The sequence below is a fragment of the Cloeon dipterum genome, chromosome 4, assembly GCF_949628265.1.
Source record: "Cloeon dipterum chromosome 4, ieCloDipt1.1, whole genome shotgun sequence".
NCBI lineage: Eukaryota > Metazoa > Arthropoda > Insecta > Ephemeroptera > Baetidae > Cloeon > Cloeon dipterum.
In genome coordinates this window covers 15392803-15412764 of record NC_088789.1, presented here as the reverse complement: position 1 = coordinate 15412764, position 19962 = coordinate 15392803, and the positions used below count along the sequence as shown (strand labels likewise).

The 19962-nt window shown below is 40.4% G+C and overlaps 7 protein-coding genes across 10 annotated transcripts in view; 4 read left to right on the top strand and 3 right to left on the bottom strand.

Annotated features, from left to right (window-relative positions):
* The window catches only part of mRpS23 (mitochondrial ribosomal protein S23), a 240514-nt gene extending 227028 nt beyond the window's left edge, over nt 1–13486 (top strand). Inside the window, exons 2-4 of one of the 2 annotated variants that reach the window (XM_065491140.1) lie at nt 12305–12432; nt 12851–13003; nt 13068–13486. In XM_065491140.1, coding sequence (XP_065347212.1) covers nt 12389–12432; nt 12851–13003; nt 13068–13377 — 507 coding nt within the window. In that variant the 5' untranslated portion in view covers nt 12305–12388 and the 3' untranslated portion in view covers nt 13378–13486. Of the gene's footprint in view, nt 1–12304; nt 12433–12850; nt 13004–13064 lie in introns of both variants that reach the window. The other variant, XM_065491139.1, reaches the window with a different exon arrangement.
* LOC135944278 (sodium channel and clathrin linker 1-like) lies at nt 212–3493 on the top strand. Its single transcript, XM_065491115.1, has 11 exons — nt 212–445; nt 783–960; nt 1116–1188; nt 1308–1463; nt 1520–1645; nt 1699–2116; nt 2424–2566; nt 2618–2850; nt 2901–3134; nt 3191–3322; nt 3378–3493. Exons 1-11 carry the CDS (start codon nt 406–408, stop codon nt 3430–3432), a joined length of 1788 nt encoding a protein of 595 aa, XP_065347187.1. The 5' UTR covers nt 212–405; the 3' UTR covers nt 3433–3493.
* On the bottom strand, nt 3412–7257 carry Glo1 (Glyoxalase 1). 2 transcript variants are annotated; one of them, XM_065491122.1, is made up of 5 exons: nt 7156–7257; nt 4184–4257; nt 3906–4129; nt 3692–3849; nt 3412–3634 (listed from the first exon to the last, which is right to left on the bottom strand). In XM_065491122.1, the coding sequence occupies exons 2-5, from the start codon at nt 4253–4255 to the stop codon at nt 3549–3551; spliced, it is 540 nt and encodes a 179-aa protein (XP_065347194.1). In that variant the 5' UTR covers nt 4256–4257; nt 7156–7257; the 3' UTR covers nt 3412–3548. The 2 variants fall into 2 exon arrangements, with proteins under 2 accessions (XP_065347194.1, XP_065347193.1); XM_065491121.1 differs by lacking the exons at nt 3412–3634; nt 3692–3849; nt 3906–4129; nt 4184–4257 and adding exons at nt 4262–5041; nt 5914–6701 and having other exon boundaries at nt 7156–7242.
* Nucleotides 7326–8640, top strand: LOC135944289 (alpha-ketoglutarate-dependent dioxygenase alkB homolog 4). The gene is made up of 4 exons (XM_065491133.1): nt 7326–7532; nt 7723–7854; nt 7921–8013; nt 8073–8640. The coding sequence occupies exons 1-4, from the start codon at nt 7419–7421 to the stop codon at nt 8637–8639; spliced, it is 906 nt and encodes a 301-aa protein (XP_065347205.1). The 5' UTR covers nt 7326–7418; the 3' UTR covers nt 8640.
* On the bottom strand, nt 8661–12262 carry sotv (exostosin glycosyltransferase sotv). The gene is made up of 4 exons (XM_065491106.1): nt 12109–12262; nt 10867–12027; nt 10305–10804; nt 8661–9667 (listed from the first exon to the last, which is right to left on the bottom strand). The coding sequence occupies exons 2-4, from the start codon at nt 11920–11922 to the stop codon at nt 9076–9078; spliced, it is 2148 nt and encodes a 715-aa protein (XP_065347178.1). The 5' UTR covers nt 11923–12027; nt 12109–12262; the 3' UTR covers nt 8661–9075.
* Nucleotides 13487–14920: 1434 nt separating the features above from the next.
* On the top strand, nt 14921–17983 carry LOC135944272 (acylamino-acid-releasing enzyme-like). Of its 2 annotated transcripts, none has more exons than XM_065491104.1 (13): nt 14921–15062; nt 15146–15369; nt 15436–15611; nt 15671–15813; nt 15869–16139; nt 16199–16347; nt 16402–16573; nt 16631–16885; nt 16941–17075; nt 17124–17344; nt 17431–17510; nt 17562–17771; nt 17823–17983. In XM_065491104.1, exons 1-13 carry the CDS (start codon nt 15054–15056, stop codon nt 17923–17925), a joined length of 2148 nt encoding a protein of 715 aa, XP_065347176.1. In that variant the 5' UTR covers nt 14921–15053; the 3' UTR covers nt 17926–17983. The 2 variants fall into 2 exon arrangements, with proteins under 2 accessions (XP_065347176.1, XP_065347175.1); XM_065491103.1 differs by having other exon boundaries at nt 17556–17771.
* Nucleotides 17984–18014: 31 nt separating this feature from the next.
* 128up (GTP-binding protein 128up) lies at nt 18015–19880 on the bottom strand. The gene is made up of 7 exons (XM_065491124.1): nt 19721–19880; nt 19438–19603; nt 19009–19379; nt 18777–18945; nt 18589–18718; nt 18407–18529; nt 18015–18353 (listed from the first exon to the last, which is right to left on the bottom strand). The coding sequence occupies exons 1-7, from the start codon at nt 19760–19762 to the stop codon at nt 18251–18253; spliced, it is 1104 nt and encodes a 367-aa protein (XP_065347196.1). The 5' UTR covers nt 19763–19880; the 3' UTR covers nt 18015–18250.
* Between the last annotated feature and the right edge of the window lie 82 nt (nt 19881–19962).

Here is a 19962-nt window from a genome sequence, read left to right as displayed (position 1 = left end):
TTATCTGCATTAAATTTCAACTGAAAATCATTATTCTATGCAATTATTGAAGTTTTTTAGTTTGAAATTGTGTAAATTCAAATAAATTAATAGAGCAAAGACTTAAAGAAAAAAATGAGTATAATTATAGAATGCTGGAAAAATCATGCCTGAATAATTTTTCCCGCCCCTGTATCAACCACCATACCACCAATCCAATCAGCTCCGTTTTCGTTCCACCCGAGGCGGTTGTTGTAACAACTGGCATCGGCGCAGCCCGTGAACACCTGGATGTTTTTAACGGAAGAGCGCGGCGAGCGCGCAAATAGCATTCTTAACCCTTCATGTGTACGCAACCTTCGACGTTACTTCTGCGGTCGGTTTTCGTTTTCCTGACGTGACAATCGCCAAAATTTGCCATTCATCATGGCATACAAAAGTTGTGACCAAATTTACGAACAAATAGGTAAGTCAAGTTGTACCAGAATCAAATAAAATACGTGTGCGGTAGATATGGTCACTGCGAGGATGAAAATTTAATTTAATATTGCACTTCTGTTAAAGCAAATATTTAGTAGTAGCACAGACCAGTTTTATATGCAATTGAATATGAATAGTTTGACACAGATAATTTACAAGTAAAAAACTTTCTTGATATAAAAAATATTAATATATCGTCATTGTTACAGTGAAACGCAAATAAATAAGTAACTATTCAACTGTTGAACGTTTATATGAACCCCCGCTGGTCATGATTTTCTTTTACTAATTTTCCTAATTGCAAATTTGTTTGCATTTTTCAGTGAAAAATATCAGTCAAGAGGATGAGCCATTGAGTAATGATGAAGATACCTTGAATAACAAAAGTCTTCCTAAAGAGACGTTTGAACAGACAAGAGAAGATGTTCCTGTTTCAAGGAAACTCAACTTTTCTGATGTCAATTTTTTAGACTCAGGAAATAAGAATAAATCTCAACAAAGGTTTGATTCTAAAATTTACTTTACACCTAACAGAAGGTTGCTTGTGGGGCAATAATATTAATGCGACATCAGAAAATTAACATTGACAGGACCTTAACTAAATTGGGGCATGATCGGTCAAAATAGATAACCGCATGGATAACTTCAATTTTCAGGCCTCTAACACAACTCTTGTCTGAGTATGAAGATACAAATCAAGGGCTACAAACACTCTTTGAGCATTATCAGGTATTAACCGAGAGTAGAGGTTTATGGTCAATTAAAATAAAAAACAAACTAACTTATTTTACTTCGTGGAGATTACCACAACTTTCAGCATATATATTAACTTTTGTTTGTGATTTTAGAGAGAACATGTATATCTGAAAAATGAGTGTTTGGCGTTGACCAAAGAAAATGAGCGGCTTTCGAGCCGTCTCAAAAATGAAATGGACAGCGACATCAAGCGCCGGGACGTTTCTGAAGAAGCTAACATGAAACAGCAACTCCAACTGGCACTTCACGTACAGCAGCCTCCTTTTTCATAAACGTTTAATAACTTAACGCTTTTCTTATATAGGAAAAGGATGTTGTCCTCGATCTGTGGCGGCTAGCCGTCAGCGAAGTCTCCAATTTGGAAAAAGTTATCAAAATTCTACAAGAGCAAAAGGACATTTCATTTAACAGCTCTTCCCACAGCATTGAGGTGAGAAATTTTTCTTATCAGCTCAACAGATTATACGCAAAGTTTGTGTCTAGAATCGGCTTGAAAAGGCGCGAGCAAACAGTGTGGCTGAGTCGCAGCTAACAGAGGCGCGCTCCCTTTTGGTCAAAGAGCGGGTGCACAAGGCCGAGGTCGAAGGTGAGCTGTCCAAGGAGCGCGAGATGCGGCAAGCGCTGAACCAACAACTGGTGCAGGCGTTGAGCCAGGTGCAAGAGCTGGAGCAAGACAAGCATATCCGGCTAGACGAAGAGCGACGGGTGGCGCAGAAGGTGAGCTCTCTGAAGAGGGAGAGAGAGGAGTTGCAGACAGCCCTCGACCGGCTGCAGGGTCAGCTCAAGGAGATGCGCATGCAGGCCGAGGAGGGCCAGGCCAAGGTTGCTGACGCGCTAAACCTCGTCGACTCGGCGTGCATCAACCGCGATCAGACCACAATCGAACTTGCTAAGTCAAAAGGTAACGATGATTACTCTTTTAACGACAATTCAAGGGTTTGGAAAAGGGGTGGACAGTCGAAAAAAGATTCCAGTGGTTTCTTCCAGTAATTTTCCTTTTCAACCATTGCATTAAATAATACGGTTAAAAATAAGATACCCTCTATCTATACTGCGATTGAAATTAAGGAAAAAACGTGCCAAATTTTTCCCTTCACGTTTTCATAAGGAAACGTAATTAAAAATTTGGTACATATTGGCTTCAGAGAGACGCCCAACCGTTCTTGGTTGTCTCTTTAAAAAAAAGTAAACTAAATTTTGCATTGCAGAAGAAATTGCGAGGCTCGAGAGTGCATTGAAGACGCTAACTGACGAGGCGAAGCTCCAGGTGAAACGGGAAGTGGAGCAGGTGAAGCAGCAGTGCAACCTTCACGTTCAGAGCATTCTTTCAGACATCAAAAAGAGCCAAGAAGTTCGTGACTTGAGGTCTGGAAAGGATTTATCTAACTGTCTCAATTTGTAGGAGGGCACCGAGTACAAACACAAGGCGGAAAAGGCGATGTATTCGCAAAAGCAGGCTGAGCAGCTGGTTGAGCAAAAAGCGCAAGAATTGATGGCAGTGAGACTGAAGGAATCCTCGCTGGAGCCAAAACTACATGCTGTTCAAATGCAGCTGAGGGATATGGAAAAGCGGTGCAACACGGCTGAGAAGAAAGCCTTGATGCTGCAGCAAAACTACAGGGAGGAACAAGAGAGGTAAAAGGACCCTTACAATTACAGCAAGTCATGCAAAACTCTCCATTTAGATGGACAACAAATGAAGTACGCATCTCGGAAACATGCAAAATTTTGGAAAAGCAAGTGTCTTCACTGGCCTTGGAGCTGGAGCACTCAAAAGTCAGAGAGTCCAATTTGGCCAAGGACCTGCATCTCAGGGATCAACAATTCACATGGAGGATATCAGAGATGGAGAAAAGCACAAAGTCCACCATCCAGGAATTGAATGCGATTGTCAATGCGCACCAAACAATAAGTGAAAAGTACGTTTTGAAGAAAGCGTTATTTTATATAGACTAAGAGAAATGATTTTTGTCAGGAGCCAAATTGAAATGCGCCAGATGGCTGAAAAGTTTAGCAACAGGCTAAAGGAGTTGAGGTTTGAGCTTAGCCGGCTTAGGGATGAGCGAGACGAAGCTTTGAGAGAGCTGCACAGTACTAAATTATCCAGGTAACATTAGACCGTGTTGGTTTGTACGCATCTGATTGAACTTTTAAAAATACAGGACGCACACACCGCAAATCACTCCTAGACCAAAATCACTGTTCATGGACGTCTGACTAAACGTATTTTTATTGTTAAAGATAAAAAATAAAGTTGTTTCTGTAAACAAAAAAAAAAGCGTTTAATAACGTACCAATATTTCCAATTAGCTAGTGTAGCGTATTTAATTGTGTTACATGGAAGCCATGTTGGTAGCAGAGAGAATTTCAATCCAGTAGCCGTCAGGATCTTTGATGAAAGCAATCCCCTTCATTTTGCCTAAATATACCGCACAATCAGAAATTTTGCCATATTGAAGTAAAAATTAGCACTCACCGTCATTAGGCCTCTTGACAAACTCAACGCCAAGTGTCTCAAATCGCTCGCACGCTTCTTCAACGTTGGGCACCGTGATTCCAATGTGACCAAAGCCGCGAGGGTCACTGTTGCCGTTGTGATAAACCTGGTCTGGATCGTTTTCAGTTCCCCAATTACTTAACAAAAACAACAGTCAATTTAGAGAACGATATAATTAATTTTCACTACATACTGAGTCAGCTCGAGAGTGGCTTTGCGCGTGAAGGTCCATTGCAGATGATCTGGGCGGTTTGTGGGCGCTTCACTGAGATTTTCATAGCCCATGAAGTAGAGCGAAAATTTCATTTCAGGGAAATCCAGCTTCTCAAGCATACTCATGCCCAAGACGCCAGTGTAGAATTCCAGGGACTTCTTGGGATCTTTGATCCTGTACATGGTTTGTTGGAATATGAAATCCTAAAATTAAATAAAATTGTCACAAGTGGCGTTAAAGGATTTGGTTAAGCCCACCTTGGTAGAGGGATCAGGCTGGAGGCAACTCTTCTTTGCATCAGCATCACTCAATCCTGTCACATCAGCCATGACTAAAATAATGCGTATATTAAAGATAAGGAGGTTCCCGAAACAGTGATGACAGATTTAACATTTCTTGGCTTCCAGTTCACGTGCAATATATTATGTAGATAAATAAATAAATAAGGTAGTAAATTAATGGTGATAAAGCTGCTATTGGGAGCTCTTGAAAATCGGTCCAGGCCGGAGCAAAATATGGGTCTTGAGCTTCACTTTCTGAGGCTCTTTCTTCTCCAGAGTTGTCATAGTGTTGACATAGCTGTACTCTATCACAAAGCCAATGCTCAATACCCCTTCAGCATCAGCGTCAGGGGTCACAGCCATTCTAAGGGCGATTTTATTGCCCCTCCTCCACACCACGACCTTGGGATCGTCATTGAAGGTCGGTCCCTTGTTTGAATCATCAAATTCGGCAGTGTCGTCCCTGGGCAGCAACTGGAACTCCGTTGTGGGTAGTTTGATAGTGCCGTTGATCTTAAACTGGGCATCCCTGGCACTCTCAGGAAGGCAAAGCTTCAGACCAGGGGCAGATTCTTCCGCATCTCCGCTACCTTTTGCGCCAAGATTTAGCTCAAAAGGGTGCATCTTGAAGCTGCTCTGGTGCTGCGTTGGGTTGCAGACTGTGATGATCAGTTCGCTGCGCTTTCCAATAAACACTGGCTCGCAAGTGAGGAATTTGACATCAGGCACGTGATAAAAGGCAGACAGCTGGATCTTGAATTTCGTGGACGAAGGGTTGAATTCTGGCTTGCTCACATTGTGCTCGCAGTCTCGGCAGCGCAGAGACCTCTTCACCTGAATAGAACAATAGAAATTTCTTGTTTAATCCTAGACATTCAAAAGATTTTCAGACTTTGATTGATAAATTCTACTTCTTATTCATTTGATACATGATTGTAAAAAGATAAAAAAAAATCGGACATTCCTAGTTGAAAGTCAATATTTATCTGTGTTGGAGAGTCCGTGCCGAAAAGCACATGATTATTCTGCCAACAAAGTGAGCTTGGTTCAAAAATTAGGTAATTTCTTACATTATTTTTTTCTGAAAGGATTGAATTGAAAGTGTTTTATATTATGGTTCATCATTTAACAACTTTTTGCTGAGCATTTTTTTTTGTATGTTGTTTGAGTTAAGTTAAACGGAAAAGTGTGAGACCGTTCAATCAAGGGGAAATCAGCCTCTAGGAGCTAACCAACATCAGGGAATTTCGCGATACCCAGATAGAGTAAAAATGAAACGAGTTGAACATATTCTGACAGCTCTTGACTTGACCGTTCCAACAGTTTGCATATCTTCAAGATAAAACCAATATAGAGCCCGTCACACGTCAGTAAAGAGTAAAGTGGCTAAATAAGGGAATTGAATGATAAAACCCTGACGCCGCAGGGTTTTATTTTTACCGGTTCTGATGGTCTTATCTGACCGCAGGGGTGTCCCCAAGCATGTTCCAAGGGCTACATGATATAGGGCTAAGTGATAGCCAAAGTAAAAAAGACGATTTTCAATGAAGAATGTCTTATTTTTTCTTTAATGAACGAATCCTTGGGTGCTAAATTCAATGATGTGAGTGTAAAATTGATCTAAACAGTAATATCAAAATTCAATTAAATTTGTAAAATATTTTTGTAAGGGAAATAAATTTTAACTCCAATTTTTTTTATCTTACTAGCAAAGATTTGTGCAGTGGGTACAGCTGAGAAACAACGGTTGGCTGAATTTCAGAAGAGGCCAATCTCTGCTTGATTGTGGTGACCTTGTTCAGTTCCAGCTGTTCAAAGAAGATGCTATCAGAGAGCTCCTCGACCTCTTCAGAGGCAACAGCAGGCACCAGCGCCGACTGCTGGGTCCTGGTCTCCCTCTGGGGAGTGCCGCCCATCCTTTTCTTAGCCAGAGCTGCACTCAGGCCATACTTCTCGGCGTAGTGGAAGTACGACGGACGCACCTGATACTTCTTCTTGCGTTCCTCCTCATCCTTCTCCTGCAGACTTATCTCCTGATAATGGTCCACTAGCTCTGCAACTCTTTTGCTGTTCGGGCAATCTATCTCAGGCCATCCGCCGTTGGCAACATTTTGGTCGGGAATGGATGCTTCTCGTGAAGTCCATCGGCAAAATGCGCAAACTAGGTAGTACGACTTCTTGGATAGCATTTTGCTGGGATCGTCGGGGTTGGGCACGGCCTGGCTGACAGCCCGCGTGTTAAGACTAATCTGGCAGCTGGGACAGTCGAAACAGTATCCGCATCTGTTCTTCTTTAGTCGCGCTTCAGTCGAAGGCAGGTTCTCTAGACAGTTGCTGCAGTAGTGCAGGTCAACCTCGTGAGACACGCAGAAGCCGCATTTGATCTTCATGCAGTGTCTGCAGAAATATATGCGAGAAATGGGCTTCATAGAGCCGCAGGAACAAAGGTATTTGACTTTGGGGTCGCCGTACATCAAAAATGCCATGTTGGACTCTGGAAGCCAAGAAATAAGCCAAAAATAGTATTGATGTTATTGCGTAGACGTGCTTGGCATATTTGCCAGTGAACAGAGCCACAATGCCGCCTATTATGGGTAAAAAATGGAAGATGCGGCTGTGCACTGTTCAAGTTTGAAAACGCTTTGCACTAAAATTTAATCTGTAATCAATGTGTCTATCATTTAGCAGTCGACGTAGATTGTGGTTTACAAAAAATAAATTTAAATGCAGATTATGTACTTTAATTACATATACATAATACTGGTTTTGTTTGTTTATGGAAAAAGCTAGACCGAGATCACACCCATTTTCTGGTCCCTTTAGGTCCCTTTAAAATTGTCGACGCTGAAATACTTTAATTTAGCCAAAACCAGTGTGTTTTATGAGGGTGCATATTGCAAATGCCACTAAAACCGTCTAAGATCGTAGAATTATTCAGTATTACTTGCCTGTCTACAAGTAAATTTTCTCGAAATCAGCCCAGTACTCGTGTAACATAAGATGATGCAGCGGCATCGAGCGAGCGAGTATAGGTACTAGGTAGGTGGAGGGCGTGGAGAGTGAAGGAGAGAAAATGCTACGCCCCTTTCCAATGTGTGTTGTGTGTTGAGTGTTATTATTTTTCCTGCCACAAGGTAGCCCGGCCTGGCGTCTTGCTGTGGGAAAGCTTTCATTGAATTTTCAATATTCCTTCAAAATTTGATCGCGGTCAATGGCAAAACCTAGACCTTGTGGGTGTAAAGGAATACGCACTTGCCTAATTTGTGAATCGGAGTACGGAGCAACAAAGCTGCAAAATGAGGATGATTTCGCCACTGCTGTTCAAGTAAAACTAATAACTGCGATGATAAATATTATTTGCCAAAAATATTACATAGCAACTTGAATTTTTCATTTTCAAATTATTAAATTAGTTTTTAAATTTAGATTATGGACGGCTGTCTCTTTTTAAAATGTTTTAGCACATTGAAAACCATTAGCTTTCACATTAAAAAAATGTAAAATTTATTTCTCAGGAAAATTCCACATTTGTATACTGCCCAAAATGCTCTGGGAAAGCTTGGTCAGGATGGGATGAAAAACTTGTCATGGATGAACACCCAAACCACTCAGGAATATCAATAAACTACCCAGGAATTTACATTGATGTAGGTATATAATCTATGGTATCTAAAACTTAGTTTCTAGTAAAATATATATCGTTTTGCGTGCAGATGGACTTTTTGAGTTCAAGTGAGGCAGAAATTTTAAGCAAGGGAATCGATGAAACGCATTGGGATCTATCTCAGAGTGGCAGAAGAAAGCAGGTAATTATTTTAAAGTGCGGAGATCAAATTGTTAGTTAACTCATCTCTCCTCTCTGCAGAATTTCGGGCCTAAGTGCAACTTTAAAAAGCAAAAAATTGCAGTTGGAAGTTTCAACGGCTTCCCAGAGTTCTCCTTGTTTGTACAAGAAAAATTCAAGTTGGTGCCTATCATGGAAGGCTTCCAAACCATAGAGCAGTGCACCCTTGAGTACAACCCTGATCGTGGCGCGTCCATTGATCCGCACATCGACGACTGCTGGATTTGGGGCGAAAGAATTGTTACTGTCAACGTGAAAGGTGATAGTGTCCTTACAATGACATATCTTCAGGAGAAAGACAGAGTTCGATATAATTTGTCACTGGCTCCCGCATCCTATCTACAATTTGACGAAAGTCTCAGTAATGTGATTGTGCGAATACCTATGCCAGAGAGATCGCTTTTGGTCATGACTAAAGAAGCTAGGTACCAGTGGGAACACAGAATTTTGAGAGATGATGTTAAGGAGCTGCGGTTATGCCTAGCATATAGAGAGTTTACACCCCCGTACCTCCAGGAGGGAGAAAATTTTGGTCCTCGCATCCAAGAAATTTATGATTTAGCCTCTAAAAAAGTTACTTTGTTATGATGATAGTAAAACAACCCAAGATCGCATTAGACTTTTTGTCTGTATTTTATTATTTAAGCCCAAATATATTAAACATGTATACAATAAATTGATGGGGTAAATATGCGCCATCTAACTTTCATCTACACAATTTTTATCGTAACGTTGCTTTAAACACATTCCAAAATATATTATTATATAGCAAATGCGGCGGTCATTCTCTTAGAACTATTTAAAGTCCTCAATTTCGTGATACATCACAATTTAAAACATGTACATAAGTATTAAAAAAACTAACCCCTTTCTTGACAAACAAGGGGTTAATTTAAAATATAGCTACCGTTGTTAAGTAAAAATGGCAATCAATGTATTGTGTTGAGAGCTATTGGCACTAAATTTTAGGAAACATGGCAAATTAAGTATAAAAAGGATTTAAAAGTAGTATAAGAAAAGCGCATCATAGACTGCCTATGTCGTTGAATCGTTTCAGCTTCTCTGGGAATGAATCTTTGAAAAGCACTGGATCTGCCCTGAATTCAACCGACTTGAGCGGCATGGTTCCGTAAATGGCGGAGAACCTATCTATGCAGTCTGATCGCACCGCCATGTGAGTCTGGTCGGCGGACAGGTTTTCAGTGTTGGTACACTCAGGGCACTTGAATTTCTTGCGTGGTGTGACTTTTATGGGCGCTTTCCCTGTCATGTTTGCTACCAAGAAGTTCATGGCGATGTCCTCACAATTCATGTGGTCATCGACCCACTCCTTGATGTTACCAGGCATCAGGTTAGTGTACGCGAAGCTCCAGTACTTGTGGTGAAATGCGGCTCCTGTCAGGACCAGGCTGATCTTGTTGGTCCACTCGGACTCGTAGCGCCACTTCTTCTTACTCTCGTCCCATATGTGCGTCCTTGAAGGGAAACCGACTATCCTGTCAGGGAACTCTCGCCACACCTCGTAGCCAAATTCAATTTCGTCAGTGGTAAGCATGACAATGTCGTCGTCAATTGTCAGAATGGCTTCAGTTTCAATTTCCGGATGAGGGTAAAATCTGAAAACAGTATTAAAGGTCATTCGACCAGATTGCAAACTATACGATAAATATGATGAAACACGGGGCGATGAATTTTATGTTAAAGTTGTAGTGTGTTTATCAATTAATTTATGGATGACGCATTATTCATGTTACGCAGTGATTACTATAAAATTAGAGCTGTAAATAAACTGGATAATCATCTATATAATTCAATCGCCATTATAATTTTAAAGGCAATTAACTTTGTTTAACTTACTCTATATTTACGTTTTCTTTTTTTAAATAAAAATGAAATCTATGTCAAAATTTCATCAGCTTTTAGTATATTTTAAAGATTTTGCTCTATGATTAACTATTAAAAACTTACTAACCCCAATCTTAGCCTTATGCGGAATTTATAGCACATCATAAATGACAGCTAAATTGAGCCAAAAATGTATTTACACATCAATTTTGGGATATTTTCTTTTAATTTCCTAACATTGCTAAAATCGTCAAATCAAAAATAACATTAGGAAAGGCTACACGAATTTGATAAATTGAACTAAAATCTAAAAAAGTCTAATCCTAAATAATGAAGTCTTTATAAAGTCAGCTTGTTGGTGAAATTGATTTTACTATTTTCACTAAATTTAAATTTTATTTGACAAACCTGTTTGACAGCTTGTTGCTGGTGGTGCGTATGACCCTGAAGGGTTTTGATATGCGCGGCCAGTGAGCAGGAGGAGGAGGGGACTTGTTCTGGTTGTTCCAGAGCACAATGATTTTGGTCAAACTAGGAACAACTGAGAGCTTGTTGATTAGGGTGAACAGCATCTCGATGCGGTCGTAGGTGAGGATGACTGCTGTAAAGCCGTGTGACTTTGGTGCTGTGATTGGCAGGAAGAGGGGGTTGAATGAGGCCATATGCGAGGGGGCCATATTCCAGTCGTAGTAGTTCCTGGTGTTGTGTGTGAAGATTCTGTCCTCAATTATTGCAAGTGTGGTGAGTCCAATCTTAGCCAGACTAGACAGGTATTGCTCGTAGATCCATCGTCCTTGATCATGCAATTCGCGCCTTCGCTGAGGAGAAATGCTTTCCACCTTGGAAAATATGGAGCTCAAATCGCTCTCTGGTAAAAATATGGCAACTCGTTTCCAGTCAATCACTTCCTAAAAATACAAAGTAAAATGTTGGTTAACAAAATTCTGTGAATCCAGATTGAACAAGCTACCTGAAATGGCATGATTGCCGTGTCTGCAACAACAACCGGGATGCAGCCTGCAGAGAGCGCCTCCAGTAAGGCAGGCTGAGAGAGTCTCGCGCCTCTCACAACTGCGCAGAAATGTGCCCTGCGTAGGATTTCAGGGTAGTGATACACGTCTTCGCTGATGCACCTCTGGGACGCATTGGCCGCAAGCTCCCCGCAAGACCTGAGCACCAACATTTTTGACGGCTCCAGCATGGCGACGTTTTCTAACCGATTTAGATACTCTTGGTGGATGTTGACTTGTGCAGAGATCAGTAACCAGGGTCGATCGTCGGACGTGTCTACAGGAAGGGGCAGGGCAAACGGGCTGAACAAAGGAATGGATATGTCGAAGCCGGGCTGGTAGGTCCACGTGTCGAATCCAGCACCAGCGACGATAGCCCTGCCGAGGGCCAACTCGACAACTGTGTTGTAGTCTGGAGCCGCCCCTGGCACCATGTTGAAGATCAAGTGGTTTTCTCCGTACCGATTCCAATATGACAACGACGACAGGGCCACTGAGGTCTCCAAGGGTCTAAAGCGGTTCTGGTTTAGGGTGTCGATGGAGGGAATTAAGATGCAAGCCTTCGAAGGGTCTGGCTCGTAGTATTTGCTTTTAAAAATTGCGTCTAGAAGGTCGTAATATTCCTGAGAAGGTTGGGCTGATATGGGAATTCCTTCGGAGTCGAGGAACCGCCTCGGAGGGTAAATGTAGACTTTGAGGCTGTTGCCATGGCCACACCTGTAAATGTCCAGGCAGGTGTGGTGCGTGCACTCGTGTCTGTGAGCAAGGAATTTGCTGCCGTTGCTCTGCGGAAGGTGTTCTTCAGGAGCGTACGCGTACGTCTGCAAGGTGAGTTTGGTGAAGAGTCCGTGTGGCTCATTTTGCAAAGTGCTGATGATGCTGAAGACAAGGGCAGCTATCACGAAGGACACTACCACCAACAACGCACATGCTGCCGCCATAGCATACTTGGAAAAGAGAGCTGTCTTCAGCCACCTCTGTGCCGCCTTCTTCTGCAGCAGCGCATAAAGTGTCATGACGATTTCCTTGCGTCTTTACAGACGTGCTTAGGACATCATCATTTTGACCATGTTCTGCTCCGAGTGCCTCCGCTGCGCAGCGCCTCATTCGCCGAGAATGGCCTGAAATTAAAATTTATTCCATCACTCTCACGCAGCTTAAGAGACAAGAAATTTATAGCATTCTTTTATAATTAAAATTACCTGCGTTGGGCGTGATTATATTATCATACTTCCTTTCCTCCAACTTTAAATAAACATCTGATCCTCTGCGGCACGTACAGAATAAGGGCGTAGCAACGAAGTGAGGGAAACGAGCACGCATGTGCAAGACAGCGCTGAACACATGTTTTTGTTTAGAATTTAGCGAATTTAGAATTAATGCTGCACGCTGCACAGACTGCACAGTGAAAACGATTCATAATTTTGTGATCGCATTAACAGTTCAGTTATTATTGTTAATACGTAAAGCGTAACATTTATTATGGCTAGCAGTCGTTTGGAAAGAGTTGGAACCATTTACACCAGGTAAAAGAGCATTATGGGGGACTCACACTTTCCGCTCACTCACACTTCTCGCTCTGATGGGAAGATTCAATGTTAATCCCTATCCTAGCGAGAAGTGTGAGTTGGGCGAAAACAGGCGAAAATGGCGAGTCTGCCATAAGTACAAAATATGTATCCTCATAATAAACACAAACATAATCTCTATATGTAATATGTTATGTGCATATGATGTACATATGTATGTATTATCTTCTATGTTATGAATTGTGAAATCACTCATTTCACCGCGACTTTGAGTTTTCGGCACCCATACTTGATTGCATGTACTATTCTGTTAAATTTGGGATTCTCAGTTCTCATAAGAACTGGCGAGGAATTTTTTTAACCAGGCGGAAGCCATCTAGATACTTTCTCAATATTGATCAAATTTCCATTCCAGAGTGCGAGGCCTTCTGAAAGCTGGAGCCTTACGACCAGAAGACAAACCAATCTGGTACGACATCTACGAAGCTTTCCCACCTAAAAACTTAGCATCTACTGAATCCAACGAGCCCCTTCGTCAAATATTTTATGCAGAAGATGAAATTCGATCGTAAGTTCCCTGAAGCAATGTAGAATAATAACAATTTAAGCCTATGCCCCAAATTTTTCAGGAGGTACCACAAGGAGAAGGTGTCCACGGAAACAGTCAACTTGCAGGACACCCTTCGACCAACAAAGTGTCAGCAATTCATTTCTAAATATCATGACATAGAAAAAGAAAATCGGGGAAAAGAAGCCGGTGAACTGTACATGCTTGCTCTTGAGAGTATCAAAATGCAAGCTACGACCGACATGATCAAGGCTGAAGAAGTGACCTCGGGAGACACTTCGCTTGCAGCTTCTTTCAAAAATGCTTTCAACACAAGTGACAAGAAAAATCGGTCAAAAGTCAGAATTGCTGACATCATAAAAGATGCAGACTAGCGTTTTGTCATTATTTTTTAAGGCTAGATCAAAATTTTAGATATTCTATCGACATAGAGAAGTTGAATGTAATGGAGAATAAATAATAATTATTGTTTTACAGAGAAAATTTGAAAAGATGTTTCAATGAAAAGCCAAGCAACTTTTAAAATAAAGAAAAAGGATTATGTAAAAGAAAGAAAAATGAAATGGCAGCGCATTTGCTATTTTCATAAAATCCCCAGATCCCTATCAGCCAAACAAATATATTTTCACAAAGAGATGGAAAAAATAGGTTTCAGTTGAGAAAATCTTTCCTTCCCGTAACCGTTGAGACTGCGGTTATGGAATTTACCTCACCAATAGAAAATTTTCCATAGTATGTTCATAATATCTGATTTTTTGATCTGTTATTTTTTGAAGTTATTTCCAGTAAGAGATGAAGCTGTCTGCCCTTAGCGGTTTTGGCTAGTGTAGATCGCACTATGCATCTGTTCAACACACACTTTTCCAAAAACGTATTAGTGATGAATGGATGAATTATCATTGCTTTTGCAAGGTTTGGTGTCTACATCTGATCTGACCTACAGATTGGAAATGGTATAGTACAAATAATTGAGTAAAAATAGATCAAACTGATCTCGACAGATAAATGCATAGGTAAAAAGGTAAGAGGCACAAGCCTGAAAGATGAAATGCGATATGTATTTATGTATTATTAAATTTCTATAAATCAAATAATGCATCGCAAAAAAAAATTTAAAATCTACGAAATAAAAAATACATTTTATACATAATTTTCTCCCACTGTTTAAATTTAAGAAATACCTAATAAGAGATAAGAATATATATGATGGAGCATTTCAAACTCTTATTTTCATTTTTGATCATGGTGAACAAACATGGTGCAATGCAAAATCTGCTTGTCACAGGAATTATAATCTAATAAGAACCATGTCAGCCGACGACGGTTTCATTTGACTTTATAGTTGCAGCTAATATAGATATTATATGGAAAAATGAAAAATATTGAACTTACAAAACATGTTATAATTAAATGACTTTCTTAGGATCATGATGGGCTTCGCATATTCGCCAAGAAATTCATGAATGGCATTTATTTGTATGCTGCAAATACAGCGTTCAATTTAAGAACTATATTTTAGTTATTTTTCACCAAATTGAAGGACAAAATTTACAACTTTTGATGAATATTTTCTTTAGAATCACTTGCAAAAACACCCATTTTCCGCAAGCTCTGGTGAACAAAGAGAGTTAAAAAAGAATATTTTTATAATTAGATCTCTGTTTACTATAATATTAATTGTTTAAAACTGCATTATTTTATCCATCGAGGCCAACATATGATTATCTCAATAAATTAATTTAGGGAGCCTCCATCAGTCCATAAATAACAACTTTTTCTGAACCTGTCCTGAACACTGAACTTAAAGTGCTAAAAGTTAACACTGTAGAAATTAGGACTGTAGAAGGGGGTGTGCCTGTTGAAGGTAAACAGACGACTCAGACGAGTGCAATAATGAATCCTTCACATTCTTCACAACACTCGAGCTAGCAGTACAGAACGTTTGATTCTTACATTAAGTAGTATACAAACATACAAGATAAAACGAAAAACTGCAACTCACTCTCTTTCTTTTCCGCATTTGGACCCATTGAATACAACTTAAAACACCATGGCAAACGTAATACATACGCGCAATCACACAAACATGATATAATATTGTAATGATAGTGCATTTTTAAACTTATATTATTTTCCTTGTAGATGAAAATCGACAAAGTTGTCAACATTTACAAATCAATCACGCGCTTCCCATCGCCAATTGCTGCTGAAATTTTCAAAACGGATCAAAATGGATTCAGTGTTCTTACTAAATGGTCCCAAAACAACTACGAAACAAGCAAGAAAATTGTTACCCAGCAGAACTTCTACATCGGACTTACACCTGTCTTCAACATCATTTCACAACCTACATTTGAGACAACTGAGTATTAAAAGCTGAATTTTTCCTTTGTGTTTCCTAATCAATTGATTTTAATTCTCTATCTCCTCAGACTTCTGAGTTCGCTTTCTTTGTGCGGATCCCTGAAAGCCGTTATTAAAGAAGGAGTGCTTGCCTCTTCGAGTTCAACTACGAAGCAGCAGTTTCTGGAAATCTGGAATGAAAGTCTTTTGATCCTCAACTGCAATTTGTCCAGTCTTGATGTACACGGCAGTGTATGCAATGAAGGTTTTGTGTTCCTCTGTCTCAAAATATATAAAAACCTAAGATTACTTGTTCAATTACAGCTGATTTCTCCTCTCTTGTCTGGTCTCCATCAGGAGACAAGATTGCTTACATTGCTGAGCAAAAAGTGCCCAAGTCTGATCCTTTCTTGCCGCATAAAAATAAATCTGAAAACAGTGACAAAGACGGTAAGAAGACGGAACAGGTGATTATTTTTTCTAATTTAGTGATCTTTACTATAAATTTAATTAATTCTCAAGGGCCAAGGGAGCTTATACCGTCCAGACTGGGGTGAGCAAAAGGTTGGCGTGCATCAGCCTGTGGTTGTGGTCTGCGAAGTGCACTCTGAAGCCACCCCTTATGTACTGGAAGGAATCCCTGAAGGTCTCTCGCCTGGCCAGCTTTGCTGGCGTGAAGATGGCTCATCTCTGTTTGGGGTTGCATGGAAAAGCGAGCCTCGCAGACTGGGCCTTGTTTACTGCACCAACCGCGCAGGATTCATTTTTGAACTTGGACTGGACGGAACATACAGTATTATCATTAAATTTTAACTGAAGTTGGTTAATATATGGCATTTTCCACATTTACAGGAACTTTAACAGGAGGGAACTCTGCAGTTCGGTCTCCTAAATGTAGTCCTGATGGCAAGAGGTTGGTGTGGCTTGAGAGGAGTGTTGGTGGGCCGCACCACAGTGGCATGAAACTTATGACCTGTGCTCTGGGATTGGAACCAGCAGAGGTAACACTTTATCTTGCCTGTTGAAATGAAGAATAATAAATATGAATGAACTAGGCCTATGCTGTAGTTGACCTAGTGCCAGAGAGTGTACAGATGGCTTCTAAGCTGCCGTTCTATGGGCTCTATTGTTCAGGAATTTTGAAGAACTGTTGGCTCAATGGAGGAAAGAAAATAATTCTCAACAACTGCCACAAGGAGCGATTGGCGCCTTTTGTTGTGGATTTAGGTGATTAAATTCCGCTGTTTTTCTTGCTAAGGCCTGACACTTGAATGGCTGGAATAGAATCACGTACTGTGGACTATTTGGATCCTGCGCAGCCCAATGAGATTAGCCGCTCTGTATTGGCCATCAAGGATGACATCATTGTTTATGTGGAGAGCAGCATGACTGCTCCCAGCAATTTGTTCTTTGCCAAATTAAACCCTGATGGAAGGATGAAGGGGACCAAGCAGATCAGCAAAATCCCCGCTCCTGTGGAACTGCAGGGCTTTGTTTACAAGTGCCTAGACATGGAAGCTCCAGGTGGAAAGCCAGGAAGTAAAGTATCCAGTTTTCTTTTTTAAAGAATAATTAGATATTTGATATCAAACAGGCAAGTTCAATGCAATTTATTTTGGGCCAAAATCTACCGACACCAAAGTCCCCTTGATTGTTTGGCCCCATGGAGGACCGCACGCAATGTTCAGCAATGGCTTTTTGGATGTTGCTGCATTTTTTGCTCAGCTTGGTATGAACGAATATATTAATTTAAGCTTTTACTATTCATGAGATGTAGGGTTTGGCTGTCTCCTGGTCAATTATCGAGGATCAGTCGGCTATGGAGAAAACAGCGTTTACTCCCTTGTTGGAGGTGTAGGCGACCATGATGTAAAAGACATGGACCAAGCAGTGGAGCAAGCCTTGAAAGAGATTCCGCAATTAGACCCAAGTCGCCTAGTTCTCTTTGGAGGCTCTCATGGCGGCTTCCTTGTCACTCACCTCAGTGGACAATACCCAGTTAGTAAACGATTTAAGATTCTCGATTTGTTTGACAGATCTGAATTTGTCCTGTTGCGTCTTGACTTGAACGTAACTTTTTACAGGACAAGTACAAGGCAGTGGTGGCCAGAAACCCAGTGATAGACATCACAACCATGCTAGGCACATCTGACATTCCTGATTGGTAAACTGTATTTGCAAAGCAGACCAAAGTGACTAAAGAATTTAGCGACAGGTGCACTGCTGTGTGCGGAATTGAATTTGACAAAATCACCCCTCAGCAGACTGATCTTTTAGTCAAACTGAGGCAAATGTCTCCTATTTGGCATGCGCACAAAGTCAAATGCCCTACGCTTCTGATGGTCGGAAGTTGTGATTTGAGGGTGCCGCCAAGCCAATCAAGCATCTATTATTATCAGCTCAAGTCTCAAGGAACTGAAGTGCAGTGAGTATAACACAATGTATCTTAAATCAGGCACCAAATTAATCATTTCAGCATCCACATGTATGATGATAATCACCCTTTGGGGAAAGTGCCTAATGACGTGGACAACATAATTAATTCCGCCCTGTGGTTCCTGAAGCACACCGAGAAATAGTTAAAAACGCTACATTATTCTTGCATTCTGGTTTGCTTAATAAATTGATGTAAGAAAGGATACTAGTTTGTTTGCAAAAGTATATCATGTACAATTGATTATTGGTTTATTTCCAAATCAAATTTATACAGTTGCCAGTTAAAAAAATGTTTGTTACATTAGCAATCGTGCAATTTTTCATTTAATAGTTTTATTTTCTCTGCAATTATAAATTAGGCCAAATATTTGTGGAGCAAGAAGTTGCCAATATGTAACAACGAATTAGCAGTGTCATGTTATGTAATTTGCCTTGGAGGAAATTAAGACAAACTCGGTTTCCACTATTTTACACTTTCTTAACAATTTGGACAACGTCTTCGTCATTTAACACATGCTCCTTGCCCACCTTTTGAGGTTGATGCTTCACAGAAGATCCCCAAACGAGAGCGCTGAAATAAACAACATTGTAAAATTTGCATTTTAAAAATTTATTTTAGCGTACTATTTGAATTCCTTTGCAATGGTCCTGTGTAGTTTGTTGCAAAAATCTTCAATGGAGAGTCTTTCAGAGTGCAGTACAACAGGCGCTTCATAATCAGGTAGCTGGCCTTTGGGTTTCGTGTAGCTGAAATTTAATATCATTTTAAGAATTCTGAAAATCTGCATTTAAAGTAAATATTTTACATTCGGACAAGTTGTAAATATTGCCACATTCTTTCAAGAAGGTCATCAAAGTTCCACTTGTGGTGAGCAGAGATTGGCACACAGTGAGGAATTTTGTAGATAATGTCCAACTCTTCAATGCTGATTTGATCTAAAAATAATGCAGGCTGTATGTCAAACATTTCCCAGTCAGAGCAGACTAAAATTACCAATTTTGTTGAGAAGGTAGATGCAAGGAACATAAATTCTGTTGCCCTCAATAACGTCAATCAGGTCATCAGAAGTGGCGTCGTATCGCAGAGTTATGTCAGCATTGTGAATTCTGTACTCGGACAAAATCGTCTTCACCGTGTCCAGGTCAAGTTCACTTTGCTGTACCTTAAATGAGACAATATAAATTAGAATCTTTCATGTCTAAGCATTTCAGCACAATCATGTTACCATGCACTGCAAATTAATTCCTCCTTTGTCCTTTTTTCTGAAAACAATATTTGGAGGATTCTTGTTCAATCTCAAGCCAAAGCCCTCCAATTCGTGCTCAATCAGCTTTTTGTGCTGCAATGGTTTCAAGACATCCAACACAATGAAAATCAGACTGCAGGTTCTCGCGACGGCAATGACTTGACGGCCTCGACCTTTGCCGTCTTTAGCACCCTCAATGATACCAGGCAAATCGAGCAGCTGGATTTTGGCGCCTTTGTATTTGATGCAGCCAGGCACAGTGGTTAGCGTAGTAAATTCGTAGGCTGCTACTTCAGAATATACTCCTGCTAGATTGCTCAAAAGGGTGGACTTGCCAACAGATGGAAAACCTGAAAATATTAAAGATTTTGAAGGGCGAACTTAGGCTGATGGGTAGATTTTCAGTACCGACAAATCCAATTCTGGCGTCTCCTGTCTTCGCGACGTCGAAGCCCTCGCCAGTACCACCGCCACCGCCCTTTGGAGTGATGAGCTCTCGTCTTAATTTAGCAAGGCGCGCTTTTAATAAACCTAAATGACCAGCTGTTGCTTTATTTTTCTGCGTGCGGGCCATCTGGAAAAAAATGGTGTTACATTTTTAGGGATCTGACATCTGACTTTCCGTGTCTATTTCATATTTATTCCGCTCATCTTTCAAGAAGATTTGAGTTTTAATCGAAAAAGTAATCACCTCACTCTCGATGGCCGCGATTTTCTCTAAAATCGTACTCATTTTCTCGGTGTTTTCAGCGAAAAATTATCAAAAACTACGGTCAGTGGCGGACCACACGTGTCAGCTGAATTTCTAAACCAAATGGTGTTTCATCGGGAGTTAGTTGCAATTGTACAAAAACAATTTTTTTCTAGCGATTTAAATTTCTAATTTATAAAACATCTTTTGAAGTATGGAATAAAAAAATTCAATATCATTTC

Excerpts from the sequence above, each read along its gene's own strand:
- LOC135944278 (XM_065491115.1), top strand. The coding sequence starts at position 406 with ATGGCATACAAAAGTTGTGACCAAATTTACGAACAAATAG. Across the intron at positions 1,464-1,519 it reads AACTCCAACTGGCACTTCAC|GAAAAGGATGTTGTCCTCGA; the intron begins GTACAGCAGCCT and ends TTTCTTATATAG. Across the intron at positions 1,646-1,698 it reads GCTCTTCCCACAGCATTGAG|AATCGGCTTGAAAAGGCGCG; the intron begins GTGAGAAATTTT and ends GTTTGTGTCTAG.
- Glo1 (XM_065491121.1), bottom strand. The coding sequence starts at position 6,693 with ATGGCATTTTTGATGTACGGCGACCCCAAAGTCAAATACCTTTGTTCC. Across the intron at positions 5,042-5,913 it reads CACTGCACAAATCTTTGCTA|GTGAAGAGGTCTCTGCGCTG; the intron begins GTAAGATAAAAA and ends TGTTCTATTCAG.
- LOC135944289 (XM_065491133.1), top strand. The coding sequence starts at position 7,419 with ATGGCAAAACCTAGACCTTGTGGGTGTAAAGGAATACGCACTTGCCTA. Across the intron at positions 7,533-7,722 it reads ATTTCGCCACTGCTGTTCAA|GAAAATTCCACATTTGTATA; the intron begins GTAAAACTAATA and ends TTTATTTCTCAG. Across the intron at positions 8,014-8,072 it reads AGAGTGGCAGAAGAAAGCAG|AATTTCGGGCCTAAGTGCAA; the intron begins GTAATTATTTTA and ends TCCTCTCTGCAG.
- sotv (XM_065491106.1), bottom strand. The coding sequence starts at position 11,922 with ATGACACTTTATGCGCTGCTGCAGAAGAAGGCGGCACAGAGGTGGCTG. Across the intron at positions 10,805-10,866 it reads CGGCAATCATGCCATTTCAG|GAAGTGATTGACTGGAAACG; the intron begins GTAGCTTGTTCA and ends TTGTATTTTTAG. Across the intron at positions 9,668-10,304 it reads AGCAACAAGCTGTCAAACAG|ATTTTACCCTCATCCGGAAA; the intron begins GTTTGTCAAATA and ends TACTGTTTTCAG.
- LOC135944272 (XM_065491103.1), top strand. Across the intron at positions 15,814-15,868 it reads ACGGTAAGAAGACGGAACAG|GGCCAAGGGAGCTTATACCG; the intron begins GTGATTATTTTT and ends TTAATTCTCAAG. Across the intron at positions 17,511-17,555 it reads ACATCTGACATTCCTGATTG|CGACAGGTGCACTGCTGTGT; the intron begins GTAAACTGTATT and ends TAAAGAATTTAG.
- 128up (XM_065491124.1), bottom strand. The coding sequence starts at position 19,762 with ATGAGTACGATTTTAGAGAAAATCGCGGCCATCGAGAGTGAG. Across the intron at positions 18,530-18,588 it reads TATTTACAACTTGTCCGAAT|CTACACGAAACCCAAAGGCC; the intron begins GTAAAATATTTA and ends ATTAAATTTCAG. Across the intron at positions 18,354-18,406 it reads ATTGCAAAGGAATTCAAATA|CGCTCTCGTTTGGGGATCTT; the intron begins GTACGCTAAAAT and ends TGTTTATTTCAG.